The sequence below is a fragment of the Euleptes europaea genome, chromosome 8 (genome assembly GCF_029931775.1).
Source record: "Euleptes europaea isolate rEulEur1 chromosome 8, rEulEur1.hap1, whole genome shotgun sequence".
NCBI classification, from domain to species: Eukaryota; Metazoa; Chordata; class Lepidosauria; order Squamata; family Sphaerodactylidae; genus Euleptes; species Euleptes europaea.
The window spans coordinates 7,640,537-7,656,513 of record NC_079319.1 but is presented as its reverse complement, the minus strand read 5'-3'; the positions used below and the strand labels follow the sequence as shown (position 1 = coordinate 7,656,513).

General features: G+C 45.6%; 1 protein-coding gene across 1 annotated transcript in view; it reads right to left on the bottom strand.

The window, feature by feature from the left end:
* Positions 1–15,977, bottom strand: part of COL22A1 (collagen type XXII alpha 1 chain) — a 163,912-nt gene that overhangs the window by 18,068 nt on the left and 129,867 nt on the right. The window contains exons 40-48 of the mRNA XM_056854652.1: positions 13,219–13,254; positions 12,305–12,358; positions 8,805–8,849; positions 7,894–7,941; positions 5,412–5,525; positions 3,984–4,037; positions 3,124–3,177; positions 1,681–1,734; positions 539–592 (exon numbers count right to left, since the gene is read on the bottom strand). Coding sequence (XP_056710630.1) covers positions 539–592; positions 1,681–1,734; positions 3,124–3,177; positions 3,984–4,037; positions 5,412–5,525; positions 7,894–7,941; positions 8,805–8,849; positions 12,305–12,358; positions 13,219–13,254 — 513 coding nt within the window. The remainder of the gene's footprint in view (positions 1–538; positions 593–1,680; positions 1,735–3,123; positions 3,178–3,983; positions 4,038–5,411; positions 5,526–7,893; positions 7,942–8,804; positions 8,850–12,304; positions 12,359–13,218; positions 13,255–15,977) is intronic.

Here is a 15,977-nt window from a genome sequence, read left to right as displayed (position 1 = left end):
TGCAAGAAACAAGGTCCTAGAGGGACCGTCAGTTCAAATCTTTCCTCCGACGTATAAAATGTAGCAGACAATTCCTGGCCAGCATTCAGTCTCACCTTGATAACCAGAGATCTAACTCGGTATGAGGCAGCTTCAGAGGCTGATATTTCCTTCACCTAGGATTCTTCTCTCCTGCCATTCCCCCAAATATTTAATTAGCTATTAATAAGGTGATTCCCAGTTGGAATCATTCAGATCATGGAGAGTTCTTTCCATATTTTGGAATTACAGAAATTGCTTGCATTAACTACAAACAGAGCTCTGTCCTGGATTGGCCCAGGGTAGCCCGCTCTTGTCAGATGTCAGAAGCTAAGCATGGTTGCCCTGGTGAGTACTTGGATGGGAGACCACCAAAGAGGTCCGGGGTCGCTACGCAGAGGCAGGCAATGGGAAACCACCTCTGAAATCTCTTGACTTGAAAACCCTATAGGGTCACCATAAGTCAGCTGCAACTTTATAGCACTTTCCACTACCAACTGCAAATTGAACAGTGACTTACCACATCTCCAGGATTCCCTGGTGGTCCCACAGGTCCAGGGGGTCCCTCGGAGCCCTAAATCACAAGGGGGAAAAAGAATGAGCAGCGTTCTACATTCATGGTGAAATCTTATACATTATGAAGTGCAGGTTTGAGGTTTACCTTCAGCTTCAGATTCATTTAACACACGCATACACAAAAACCACAACTCTAGCTCCAGTCTTTAAAGGTAATGACCGCCACTTTGAACTGCACTGGGAAGCAAACCGGCAACCAGTGCAGAGTTTCTCAAAATTGGTGCAACAGGCACCAAGCCGCCAGCCCCAGATATCATGCAGGCCTCAGCGTTTTGCACTAGTTGAAGGTTCCCTCCCTTCACAAGAAGAAAAGACGGGAGACTTGGAAGCCTCTATTAGCTGTATCGATTGATGATGTCTTTGTGAGAGACTGTCAATAAATCCAGCGCCCAGTTTAACAGTGTTCATGTGGGGTTTTAATTGTCCTTCTCTTTTTGTTCTTCATCTGGTAATAGAGCACATTGCATCAGCTTTGATTTGGTCCCCTTTCCTTGCCAAAAATAAAACAAAATTTAAATTTGAAATGCTGACACTGAACATGTTATGTGAATAAAATAAATACTGTAATCACACATATTCTACATAATTTCTGCAAACTGAAGACCTGTACAGTGAATGCTGAGATGTAGTGAAGGGATGGAAAGAAAAAGGTCCTCTGAAGATCACCATTAGGGTTGCCAAGCTCCAGGTACTAGCTGGAGATCTCCTTCTATTACAACTGATCTCCAGCCGATAGAGCTCAGTTCTCCTGGAGAAAATGGCTGCTTTGGCAATTGGACTGTATGGCATTGAAATCCCTCCCCTCCCCAAACTCCGCCCCAAAAACCTCCCGCCGGTGGTGAAGAAGGACCTGGCAACCCTAATTACAACTGATCTCCAGGTGAAAGAGATCAGTTCCCCCTGTGGAAAATGGTCACTTTGGAAGATGGACTCTATAGCATTATACCCAATTGATGTCCCTCTCCTCCTTTAACCCCACCCTCCTCAGGCTCCACCCCAAAATCTCCAGGTATTTCCCAACAACAGTTCACTTTTTAATAAAGGTGAGAAAGATATAGGGGAGGAAGATATACAAAAGCATCTTACAGGTGGGCCTGGGTTTCCAGGTTGACCCAAGAAGCCAGGTATCCCAGGATGGCCCTGCGGAAGATAATAACAGCTTTTACTTTTATATTTCACTTCTGTTCACAAATACCCACAGATCTTCTAAAAAGCTTTTTCAAGCTAGGCTGCAAACAGGGGAGTTGACTCCTGAATATAAATGATCCTGACACTGCAATCTGCTGCAGGGGTTTCCCGAGCATGACACATCTATTGAACTAAGTCCCTCCTATGCACATAAGGTTCTGGAACTAAAGAATGCGCATGAAACGTTTCAGGGTTGGCTGAGCGAAAGAGGCTTACCAAACCTTATGCACAAATGCATCTGACACTGCATTCCCCTCCCCAGGCTAGGTGTTCCATCAATTTGTTTTAAGGAAAGAATGGCTTTAACATAATTCAGCAAGCAATTTGCTCAGATCGATGCAAAGAGCAGCAACAATCATCTCGGAGTGAGTGAACATTTCCCTTGCAACTATATGCTATGCACCAATGCGCCTAATGGCACATTGGCACATCATTAAAAAAAAAACAGAGCCACAGAGATTTTGAGCAGAGAAGTAACAGCCTAACAGGCTGGTAGAAAGAATGTCTGCACTTCTTCCACAATTTTTCTCCTCCAGATCTCACCTGTGAACCCCATAGGGTTCAAAAACACACATTTTGAACTTACAGAGGGACTAACTTATTGTGGGGAAACCGTGGAGGGGGAAAGTGTTAAGACCCCTCCCCCATCTGCTGATACTCTGGTCAAAATTCTCTTGAAGCAATTTATGTTTTGTTTTGTTTTTTGTTTGGGGGGGGGATAATACCTGAGATTCTGGTTTAGAAACTGGAGTCATACAATATATTTACCATACTGGTAAATACAAATTTTCTGGTATGGGTATTCGGCTTATTCCGGGTTTTCTGAAAAAATCGGGCCCAATAAACCTGAACCTGAAATGTACTTTTTAAAAAATTTTGCACAACCCTAGTTAGTATCTTGCCTGAGGTCACTCAAAAATCCATAAGCCAGACTGCATTGTATGCAATGTATTAAAAGGTAAAGGTTCCCCTGTGCAAGCACCAGGTCATTCCTGACCCATGGGGTGACGTCACATCCTGATATTTACTAGGCAGACTTTGCTTACAGGGTGGTTTGCCATTGCCTTCCCCAGTCATCTATGCTTTACCCCCAGCAAGCTGGGTACTCATTTTACCAATCTCGAAAGGATGGAAAGCTGAGTCAACCTTGAGCCGGCAACCTGAACCTGACGTCCGTTGGGATCGAATTCAGGTCTTGAGCAGAGCTTGGACTGCAGTACTGCAGCTTAACACTCTATGCCACAGGGCTCCTATGCAATGTATTACACTGAGGTATTTTGGGTAAGATCAAGGAAAGAATATTATTGCTTAGGGTACGGTTTCAAGGAAGTCTTCTATTACCTGCTCACCCTTCAGACCAGCCTCACCCATTGTCCCACGGTCTCCTTTTGCACCCTAATGACAAAGAAAGCGATCAATTTATTTAAAAATACATATACCTTGCTTTAAAACCAAATGTTCCTACAATGGCTGCCACATATTGATGTATTTATTTAGGCATTTGTATTCCATGTTCTCAGTCTCTTGATTCCCAAGGAGGCTACCAGTATCACAAACTGATAATTATACATAATATTATAACAATAAATATCAAAAGCACATAAAATCAACAATTAAAACAAATCAAGAAACAGTGCTCTGTGAAGACTACAGCAATCTAAACCCGGCTGCTAAAAACCACCTTGGATTAAAGAAAAGGATGCACTGATATGGTCGTTTCATTTCCTCTTGATTTCCTATCTTGCCACTGGTTTAGGTCCATCCCATGTTTACTTCTATCACTGATGATATTTTCCGTTTTTTTATTCAATTTTATGCTGTATGGACAAGTTATTCTATACTAGGGTTACCAACCTCCAGGTACTAGCTGGTGATTTCCTGCTATTACAACTGATCTCCAGCCAATCAGTTCACCTGGAGAGATCAGTTCACCTGGAGAAAATGGCCGCTTTGGCAATTGGACTCTATGGCATTGAAGTCCTTCCCAAAGTACTCAGATGTCTGGATCAGCGGGAGCACTTTGAAGGGGTTAGGCTTTGTGGGATTTCAATATGCAGGGCTGTTTTCACTTTTGCCTTCACCTTGACACAATCAGAAGCTCTTCTCCCACAGCCAAGATTTTTGATTCTGAGTTTTGCTTCTTTCAAATAATAATAATAAAAAAAAAGATTTTGAAGGTGCAGACTGAATGCATAGCTGACCTTGGGACCTTCCACACCTGGTGGGCCAGGATGACCTCTTGGTCCAGGCTCCCCCTGAAAGACAGAGTAAAAATGATAAGGTTACTTCTTGTTCCTTTATAAATGAGTCCTGGACTAGGTTTTGTGCCTAAATCCAGAATGCTGCACATGAAATCTCTCATTTTAGCACCTAACGGGGCATTACGTATAGGGTTGCCAGCCTCCAGGTACTAGCAGAAGATCTCTTGCTATTACAACTGATCTCCACCATGTAGAGATCAGTTCCCCTGGAGAAAATGGCTGCTTTGGCAATTGGACTCCATGGCATTGAAGTCCCTCCCCTCCCCAAGCCCCGTCCCTCTCAGGCCCCAAGAACCTCCCGTCAGTGGCGAAGAGGGACCTGGCAACCCTAATTATGTAAGCATCCTTGGAGAGTGGGGTGAAAAGATTCATATGTAAAACTGATCTATATGTATAATTTTAATTAAAATTCAGAATGTCCCTTCATCGTGAATGCATAGCTCCAGGCACACTGGCCCAGAGATCCTGAGTTGTTGTTGTTGTTGTTTTTTGCCTTCCTCTGGGAATAGAGCAAGGGTCACTGGGGGAGTGGGGGGAATAGCTAGTTGCAAATTTCTTGCATTGTGCAAGGGGGTGGATGAGATGACCCCGGGAACCTTCCAGCTCTATGTAAACTGTAATTGCATCTGGTGGAAGCTGCCCTGAGCTTGACATCAGCCACGGAGGGCAGGATATAAATTCATATAACAAAAACAACAATGACGATGATGATGATGATGATGATGATGATAATAATAATAATGTGTTTCTATGTCTGATTCAGTATAAGGCAACTTCATGTGTATGGGAGGTCATTTCTACTGAGTCCAAGAAGGATGACCTTTTATTCCAAACCTATACACCAACCTTTCCAAGAGTCAATGTTTACACATGAACACATGAAGCTGCCTTATACTGAATCAGACTCTTGGTCCATCAAAGTCTGTTTTGTCTACTCAGACTGGCAGCGGCTCTCCAGGGTCTCAGGCAGAGGTCTTTCACATCACCTGGAGATGCCGGGGATTGAACCTGGGACCTTCTGAATGCTAAGCAGATACTCTGCCACTGAGCCACGGCCCCTTGGCTTACTACGGTGTGATGAAGTGGTTAACAGCGGTGGTTTGGAGCTGTGGAGTCTGATCTGGAGAACTGGGTTTGATTCCCCAGTCCTCCAAATGAGCGGCGGAGGCTAATCTGGTGAACTGGATTTGTTTCCCCACTCTGACACATGAAGCCAGCTGGGTGAACTGGTAGATGTTTCTTTGGAGAGGGAGGATTCTCCCTCTACATCAGTGCAAATAAACAGACCAGTGCCTGGAATTCAGTCACTGATCTCCCAACCTGGATAAAAAACTTAGGAAGGTAAGTGGTGCGATTTTTTTTCCTTACTGCCTTTCCAACTGGGCCTTCTCTGCCGAGCGGACCTTGGGCGCCTTTATCCCCCTTGAATCCTGGCATTCCCGGGAGCCCAGGTGGTCCAGGGGGACAGTCGCTGCATACGTCCTAAAAAGCAACAAAGAGAAGAAATTCACGGATGTTGTCGGTAGCTTTGGCTGAGTCGAGACGGGATTGCCGGCAAATACAATATACTATGGAAGCTCAACAGAGTGAAAACCCCTCTGCCTTATGGGATGGGCACTTTTAAACAACAAACTTAGATTGCTTTCTTTTTTTAAGCAAAGTTTTAATTTGAAAAGTTTTATTTCAATGCACAAACAGAATGTATAAACATAAAACATAAACAATCATATTCATGCAGTTTACTCTGCTCTGGTTAGACCTCAACCAGAATACTGTGTTCAGTTTTGGGCACCACAATTTAAGAAAGATATAGACAAGCTGGAACGGGTCCAGAGAAAGGCAACAAAGATGGTGAGGGGTCTGGAGACCAAGTCCTAAGAGGAAAGGTTGAAGGAGCTGGGTATGTTTAGCCTGAAGAGGAGAAGACTGAGAGGGGATATGATAACCATCTTCAAGTACTTGAAGGGCTGTCATATAGAGGAGGGTGCCGAGTTGTTTTCTGTTGCTCAAGAAGGTCAGACCAGAACCAACGGGTTGAAATTAAATCAAAAGAGTTTCCATCTAGACATTAGGAAGAATTTTCTAACAGAGCGGTTCCTCAGTGGAACAGGCTTCCTCGGGAGGTGGTGAGCTCTCCTTCCTTGATTTTGTGACCTTAGGCAGATGATGAGAGAGAGGGCATCTTGGCCATCTTCTGGTCACTAGGGGTGTGGAGGGGGGAGGTAGTTGTGAATTTCCTGCATTGTGCAGGGGGTTGGACTTGATGGCCCTGGTGGTCCCTTCCAGCTCTATGATTCTATGATTCTATGTGGAAACATGTTGTACTGTTAAACAGTACAACATAAGAAGGAGCTGAAAAGGCAGTTGTGTGCAAACTCTAATAGTACTCCTGGCCTAATTACAACAACAAATTCAGACGCTAGGAGCAACATACAATTTGCTAACCAGGCTGGTTTGGTATGGGTCAAAATACCAGATGATAAATTGCACATAATAGCTCCTAGTATGGAAGGGGTGGCCCCACATGGTTAGGGTTGCCAACCACCAAGTGGTAGCTGGAGATCTCCTGGGATTACAACTGATCTCCAGGCGATAGAGGTCAGTGCACCTGGAGAAAATTGCCGCTTTGGAAGGTGGGCTCTATGGCATTATATTCCATGGAAGTCCCTCCCCTCTCCAAACCCCACTCTCCTCAGGCTCCATCCCCAAAATCTCCAGGTATTTCCCAGCCCAGAGCCAGGGTGATGTAATGGTTAAGAGCGGTGGTTTGGAGCAGTGGACTCTGATCTGGAGAACCGGGTTTGATTCCCTGCTCCTCCACATGAGCGGCGGAGGCTAATCTGGTGAACTGGATTCGTTTCCCCACTCCTACACATGAAACCAGCTGGGTGACTCTCTCAGCCTCACCTACCTCACAGGGTGTCTGATGTGGTGATTGTAAGCAGGTTTGATTCTTCTTTAAGTGGTAGAGAAAATTGGCATATGAAAACCAACTCTTCTTGTTCTACTACTACTGCAACATGTGGTCCAAGCCAGCTGATGGATTTACTGTATACTTGTATATTTGAGATACTTGAACTGCTATGAGAATTCTTGTTACAGATCCTAAAAGCTACAGCATTCCATGTTGACTCATCCACAGCCACTCAGTTAATCTCATGGCAAGTAGGGACCCCCAACTACCAAATGCTGGAGTGTGTGTGTGGAAATATTGAGGAAGGGCTGTTGTTTCCATAACTCCATGGATGGCCTCAGTTGGAAACAGGAAGTTGGACTACATAGATGCACAGTCTAATCCAGCAGGGCTCTTCTTAACAGCCAAAGGAATGCAAACAGATAGGATTCTTGGGGAAACCTTCACCAGCTAGTAGGGTAGGGTTGCCAGGTCCCCCCTCTCCTACAGCAGGAGGTTTTTGGGGTGGAGCTGGGGTGGAGGATCACATGCGCGCAGCTGCGTGTGACACGATTATGTCACTTCCGGTTTACACCCAGCAGTGCCGCAATGCAACAGGCTGCTTTACCACTCAAACTCAGGGTGTGGTGCCATCAAGTCACAGCTGATTTATGGCAACCCTATTGGGTTTTCAAGGCAAGAGACATTCAGAGATGGTTTGCCATTGCTTGCCTCCATGTGGGCTGAGAGAGTTCTGAGAGAACTGTGACTGGCCCAAGGTCACCCAGCAGGCTTCATGTGGAAGAGTGGGGAATCAAACCCAGTTCTCCAGAGTAGAGTCCACCATTCCTGACCACTACACCACACTGGCTCTCATTGCAAATGGTACAAATACCAATCTGTCTTAGTGGGATTGTCACTGAATACTGTATTTTAGGCACCTCAGAGGATTCTTACCTTAACTAAGAGACGTATATCACCAGGAGAGAGCAGAGGAGAGGCACCCTAAAGAAAAAACAAACAGTTTTACACTGTTTTGAAGTTCAGTTTCTAGTAACGTACAATCAATGTCAAAACATCCCCTATCCTATTAAACAGATTAGCCATGCACCAGCCAGAGGTGAATGGAATAAATGGAGGTGAATGGGAATAAATATATCTTTTGAGGTTTGCTGAATCTTCTGTTAGAGTGCAGTTCTGGAGGCCTCACTTCAAACAGGATGTGGACAGAATGGAGCGGGTGCAGAGGAGAGCGATGAGGAGGATCAGGGGCCTGGAGACCAAGCCCTACGAGGAAAGGCGGAGGGACATGGGAATGTTCAGTCTAGAGAAGAGGAGGTTGAGGGTGGACATGATTGTTCTTTTTAAGTATCTGAAGGGCTGTCACTTAAAGGTGAGCAGGGAGCTGTTCCTGTTGGCAGCAGGACTCGCAACAATGGGTTTAAATTTCGGGCGGAAAGGTACCGACTAGGTATTAAGGGGGGGGGGGAATGATAGTAAAAGTAGTTCAGTAGTGGAATTGGCTGCCTAGGGAGGTGGTGAGCTCCCCCTCACTGGCAGTCTTTAAGCAGAGGCTGGACAAACACTTGTCAGGGATGCTCTAGGCTGATCTAAGCAGGGGTTTGACTAGATGGCCTTTATGGCCCCTCCCAATTCTATGATTCTAAATTACACATCTAAATTACAATTAGGGGCTGTCCAGAGATTGGTGTCCAAGAGTCATTAGGCAGCACAGATTAATTTACTGATCATTTAGCACACTGGCCTGTGGGAAAGAAAGACATCTTGCCCCCAAGCATAGGTTTCTCTTGAACACTGAAAGGTGCTGTGAGGACATGGAGGCACAGAGAATTAGAGAAATGACATACCGGTTTTCCTGGAAGTCCCCTTTCCCCTGGATTTCCTGGCAAACCCTACAATCACAAAACAATAAAGGTCATTATATTCCGATCATGCCATTTTGCACAGAGGTACGAGCATTAGAGAGGCTTGAAGATTTCTCCTCCCCAGTAGGGGATTCTCTCTGGAGTATGTTTGTTCTGATCTAAGTTATAGAGTTAACATTCTCCCCACCTTGGAATGTCAGGTATTTCCCTCCTAATCTTCCTGCCATATTTTGACAGCTGTTACCTTCAAACTGCCCAGTCAAATTCAAACTTCAAGACTTGGACCATTCCTGACCCTGAGAAAGTGAGGTCTCATGTCTAGTTATGGGAGCTTTCTCCATAAGAAGACCATCCCAAGTTGGTGGAAAGTGTGTCAGGTCTTCCTACCTTCTGGATACTTCTGCAACCACTTTGCAGGCCCCTCTTCTCTCCTCGACACTCTGCTTCCTTGGACTTTTGCTACACTTTTAAGATATAGAGATAACAGAATGGGATGCCCATTTTTTCCAACCCCCATTTTCCACTGGTGTGTTCCAGATCTGGGGTGGGGGAGCAAGCAACACACACTGTTATAGCTATTATCACTAAGGAAGTACGCAGTGCAACTCATATCTAATATATAAAACATATACATATGAACACAAAGTTCATACAAATATGAAGTGGATTCTTGGAAGGATGCCAGATAGGTCACCCCATATCTCTGCAGAACAAGTGTATGATGGAACTAGTGACCCTCATGAGAAGAAGAGTTGGTTTTTATACCCCAATTTTCTCTACCTTTAAGCAGTCTCAAATTGGCTTACAATCGTCTTCTCTTCCTCTCCCCACAACAGACACCTTGTGAGGTAGGTGGGGCTGAGAGAGTTTGGAGAGAACTGTGACTGGCCCTAGGTCACCCAGCAAGCTTCATGTGGAGGAGTGGGGAATCGAACCTGGTTCACCTGATTAGAGTCCGCCACTCCTAACCGTTACACCATGCTGGTAAAAATTTAAAGGGCACATGAGCCACCAAACAGCTGAGAGCGCTCTAAATAATGGACATTAGATCTGCTTGCAGGAGTCAATGGGCAGCAGAACTGGTCTCCAGAATTTGGGGCCAGGTAAGGAAGAACATATATTAGGATAAATCCAAGTACAATTAAATAAAATTGGATAAAACCATCCCAAATCAGCCATGAAGGAAAGCAACACACCATTCACGATATCTGACTGCTAACTGTAAGAACCTTGCAACTGATTCAGTTATTTTTGGGTTTAATGTGGTCATAAGATAGGATGTCCTGATCTCACCAGAAAACCATTCCCTGTTTACAAACGGTGGGTCAATCAATTGGGATTGGCTACAAGCATAAAAGGAACAATTAAAAAGGACACGCACAAGTGATTCAATTTTACCATTCCCACAAGGGCAAACTCTATCGGCAAATGGGAATTTATGAAATCTTCCATATAACAAGGCAGAGGGTATCATATTTAGCCTGGCAAGCATATATGCTCTGTGTTGTGGGGTACTCAGATGTGGCCAAGGTGTTCCACCATTCCTGAAGATGCCCCCCTGGCTTCCTCTTAGATTCTAATTGGCCCAATTCAAAGTCCTGGTTTCCAACCTTTACAGCAATCCATGGTCTCGGTCTGAGCTACCTTAAGGGTGTGGCCTTGCTTGGATTTTCTTGCTTAATGCAAAAAAAAAAAAGGTATTTAAAAACCTCACAGTCTTGCTTTGCAGACTCGCCTTCTCTACTGTCTACCCCCTGCTGTTCTGTGTTTTTCTGCAGCTGGTTCGCTAACCTGGCTGGTATACAGGGCCAGGTAGGGGCAGAGAAAAAGAGGCGGCATTGATTTTCCCCCTCCCTTTGTATGTTTCTGTGCCCTTTCCTTTACCTTTTCAACAGAAAGGGGGAAAAAGCACAGATAATGATTCTCACTGGGGAATAATGACAAGCGCCAGCAAGTCGTGACTTTGCTGAGAGAGGATGCTGAGGGAACTGGGCTGTGGAGGAGAAACTTTCCCTTGACATTATTTCTTGAGGGGGTACAAAAAGGAGCAGCGCCCACGTCACTGAAATGAATGGGCTCGCGGAATCAGGGGAAAGGTAGAAATAATAGATGGGGTGAGAAAGAGGGAGGGGTTTGCTTTATTTCCTGCCAGACTGAGCGTCAGACACAAACAGGCAAATGACATGCCGTTTAAAAAGAAAAGGAAAAAAAAATCAGCTCGAGGAGGGCTTTAAGTAGAAAAACAGCAGGGGGGGGGAGGAGATACTTAAACCCTTTCATGCCTGCAAGATCTCCACTCTGAGTCACTCCTTCCCCCCAACTGATTTTCCTTCCTTACGTTTTCAAATGCTACAAACACATGTATATTGAACCTTAAAGGCAGGGCCGTAGTTGGGGGAGGGGGGCAAGGAGGGCAGCTACCACCCCTGTGGCATGCAGAGAGGGCAGCAGAACTGCTGCTCCTACCTGGCCTGCTCCTTCTGTAGGACAGGCGGTTCTGTTGCCCTCTCTGCATGCCACAGGGGTGGAGGCTGCCCTCTTTGCCCCCCTAGCTACGGCCCTGCTCACGGTGTAAGCAGCTTGGGTGGGGAAATATCTAGGGTAGGTCTGAAAAGGGTTATGCACCCCTCCCTTCTGTTGCTTGTCCACAGAAAGTTTCCCCCTCTTCATTTCCAAAAGCCGCTTCCTGAATTGCACTGGGTCTCTTTGTGCATGCAATGAAAATAGTCTCTTGATTAGGGTTGCCAGCCTCCAGGTACTAGCTGGAGATCTCCTGCCCACCAACCTCCAGGTACTAGCTGGAGATCAGTTCACCTGGAGAACATGGCCGCTTTGGCAATTGGACTCTATGGCACTGAAGTCCCTCCCCTCCTCAGGCTCTGCCCCCAAAACCTCCTGCTGCTGGCAAAGAGGGACCTGGCAACCCTACTCTTGGTGGCAAAAAGTGCCATCGAGTCGTAGCCGACCTATGGCAACCTCGTAGGGTTTCCAAGGCAAGAGATGAACAGAGGTTGTTTGCCATTGCCTGACTCTGCATTCCAACCCTGCCCACCCTTGGTGGTCTCCCCTCCAAGTACTAACCAAGGCTGACTCTCCTTAGCTTCCATGATCTAATGAGATCAGGCTAGCCTGGACCATTAATGCCAGGGCAAAATAGTACTTCATATTACAATTATATATTTTTAAAAACAAAGACAATAAAGATGCCCTTTTAAGATGATGAAGCACTGGCTTCTGCGGGAACTCCACATGTGCTCCCGTGTGTACATGAATCTTGAAATGGCAGCCACATTTGAAATCCATGTCCTGCCTAATGCAATTATTTGACAATTCCCGGTGGTGGTGGTGGGGAATCCCCTTCTCTGACATGTGTGAAAGCTGATTGTATTGATGGCGCTGGATGGGCAGCTGCTGCCCACAGAATCATTGCTGACCCACAGTGCATTTCAAGAGCTTGTCAACCACCCACTCTCTTTACTTACATCCTGACCAGATTGTCCAGGGGGGCCTTGTATGCCTGGCGAACCTCGGAGACCCTGATCAGAAGAGGATAAACAAATAATTCTGATTATTATGTTCATTTCTCCTGAAGAAGAAGAAGAGTTGATTTTTATACCCTGATTTTCTCTACCTTTTAAAGAGAATCAAACCAGCTTACAATCTCCTTCCTCTCCCCACAACAGACACCCTGTGAGGTAGGTGGGGCTGAGAGAGTTCGGAGAGAACTGTGACTGGCCCAAGGTCACCCAGCTGGCCTCATATGTAGGAGTGGGGAAACCAACCTGCTTCACCAGATTAGAGTCCATCACTCATGTGGAGGAGCGGGGAATCAAACCTGGTGTTCCAGACTAGAGTCCACCGCTCCTAACCAGAACACCACACTGGCTCTCTGGGGGAATTCATAGATTTAAATTTAGAGAATAGCTATCATGTGATCATCCTGCTCAGATACCAACATGGTTCTACTGCTCAGGATTGGTGAGGGGGCCATTGGAAATACCTATATCAAAAACATAGCCAACCTGCTGCCTCCTAAATATAGGTGATGAAACTGGGCCATCCCTGTCAGACAAGGCAGTGTTCTCTACGTACCTGGAGGACTCTCCAAGTATGCCCAAAAATATGACTCAGTCAATTAACCCTGGGGATTAAAAAAATGAATTCTACTGTTGGCAGTTGCCGTAACATCTAGTCTAGAATGGGCAAGAATGGGCCACAACATGGACTATCTCCACCCCCAACTGAAACAGGCTGAATGAAATATGTAACTATATTCTCTATTATCCTTGCTATCATTTCAGGCAGAAAGAACCTAAGCAAGCATACAAGCATCTTTCCTTCCCCCGTCCCCCTACCCCCACCAAAAGCAGTTTATAGGTAGAAAGACATACTGTACCAATGGCCCTTTCTCTCCAGGAGGTCCCATCGGGCCCTGAAAAGAAACAACATTTTTGAAGATTTGGGAGTGAAGTTTCCCTGTGTTGGTGGTTCACAGTGGGTAGCCGTGTTAGTCTGTTTGCAGTAGTCAAAAAGGGCAAGAGTCCAGTAGCACCTTAAAGACTAACAAAAATATTTTCTGGTAGGGTATGAGCTTTCGTGAGCCACAGCTCACTTCTTCAGTGTTGGCGGTATTCCACTTGGTACTGTGAATACAGCTGGGTTTTGCCATGGGATGTGATAGAACCGGTTGTGCTCACAGTAGGGTTGTGCATTTCAGTATTCCCAAGACAAAAATATACCCATCATTTGCTGTTTCGAGAATATTCAGAAAGAACCAAAACACTCGCAAAATTCAAGGAGTAACGGACATTTACCATGCAGAAGTTCACAAGTTATTTAGATTTCATGGGGGAGGGGACAGGGATGGGGAGAGCAAGAGTGAAAGTTGGCCCCAGAAAACAGCTGTTAGCTGACAGTTGGCAAATGCAAGCTTAATCAAAGCAAACCCCAAAGTAGTCGGCAGGGTGACCGCGAGGAAGCAGCCATGCACAAATGGACATTGTCTGCCTTTGAACATCTACAGCATCTACAGAGTGAAATTCTGAAACTCTGCAGAACCTCATTTCCTGCTAAATATTGTCAAAGGCTTTCACGGTCAGAGTTCACTGGTTCTTGTGGGTTATCCGGGCTGTGTGACCGTGGTCTTGGTATTTTCTTTCCTGACATTTCGCCAGCAGCTGTGGCAGGCATCTTCAGAGGAGTAACACTGAAGGACAGTGTCTCTCAGTGTCAAATGTGTAGGAAGAGTAATATATCATCAGAAAGGGGTTGGGTTGAGCTGAATCATTGTCCTGCAAAAAGTATCAAAGGTAATGTGCTAATCATTGTCCTGTAAGTATCAAGATAATGTGCTAAGGAGGGTGTGGTATGTTAATATGGAACCATTGTATCCTGAAGGGATCTGTTAATGTGTGAAATCCAAAGCTAATCTGCATGGCTATTGTGGACTGTAGTCTTTGTTAGTCTGGAGGTTTTCAGGACAGGAAGCCAAGCCTTTCCTGCCCCTCCTCTCTTGGAATTTCTCTTTGATCAAAACGGAATTGATTCAAAACAGACTCCGAATTCCTAAAAAGAGGGAAAGACACGGATTGATGGATTTCCAGGAAAAACTGGGTAAAGAGAAATTAGGAGGATCTCTCTTAAGAACACTTCTGGAAAGAAAAAAACTGTCCTTCATAGCATACTTGGAATGAGCCGACACCTGTGGCCCATATACGCCATCCATTTTTTCCTTCACAGACAGAGCTGAAAATAATTGGAAAGATGGCCACATTCTTTTTTTCTGGTCTCACTTTTGGTCAACATCAAACAGAGTTTCCAGGAGGCATAAAGGTGGAGGAATACACGACACCATGAGCAGTGACCCATTCTTTCAAACCACCTTCAGCTTTCTGGAAAATAAATCACCTGTCTTCAGAGAAACAGTGGATCCACTGAAGTGTGAATGTATGTCCAAATAACTATGAAAGTGCTTCATTGATGCAGGGCAACTGTACAGCATGTCTGTCCTGAAAAATTCCATATGGGGACAATACAATCCCATTCCAGCCACCCCTGGGTCAAACCAGAGAAGATCTCATGAGACCCACAATTGTATCTCCAGTGCAGTTCATAAATAAAAGGAACATATTGGGAGTCCCAGTTTTGATTAGAGACTTGACCAGGGCAGAGGTGTCCGTTTAAGTTTCTCTTTCCACCATTTCGCAGTCCTGAAAATGCCCAGATCTTCTGTTCACCTCCCTGAGGGATACGTTTAGGTCGCCGTAATGTTGTCTGTATATTTTTTGTAAGGGAGCAAATAGCAACTCAGGGAGGTGGGTGGGGGCACAGACAACATCTGAGGTAAGAATATGGGGCCAATAAAGAGTTTCCGTATTTCCCTCGTGCCCCGTCCACAACTTGAATCACAATTCCCTGCCGCCCTTGCTTACGAAGAGAAAACATGGCAGAAATCCAACCACATCTCTTCTGACACCACAGAAATCTAACCACAGAACCTCTGACAGAAATGACAGAAAACCACGGATCTTCTGGCAGGAATCTAACCACAGATCTTGTGACACCTCCTTTCAGTTGACCCTCAGTTTGAACATCTTGTTTCCTGGCTGGGAATCTTAACCAGCCACTCTAAACAGTCCAGTCCTAACAGAGGGGTGGTTATGAGGCGCAAGGGGATGGCGCAACCGCACCACCTCCAGGGTGGCTTGTGGCCAAGCGCAGTAAGCCAAAAAAGCAATTTTGAAGAAAACCCCAAGGAACTGTCCACAGAGTTTCACAAGGCTATGCCTGCATTTATGCAGTTGCAACCCGACACCTGCCAAAAGGAGCTTTCCCGGGCCCCTTTGATGCCGGCGTGCCAGCAAAGCTATGCCAGAGACCCAGGATGGCACTTCCGTGCGGCTCCCCAAAACTGGCATAAGTGCATCGGCACAAGTGGCACTAATACCAACGCAGAGGTCATGCAAGCTTTTATCCCCTCTCGCACCCTCCGATAGGATTGGGTTGTAAATCACTGGGCTGTAAGTTAGGATTGGGCAGTAAATTAAATATGAGCAGCCAGCGTGATGCAGCAACAAAAAAGCTAATGGGGTGCATCAACAGGGGCATAACATCCAAATCGCAAGATGTCATAGTTCCGCTGTACACTGCATTGGT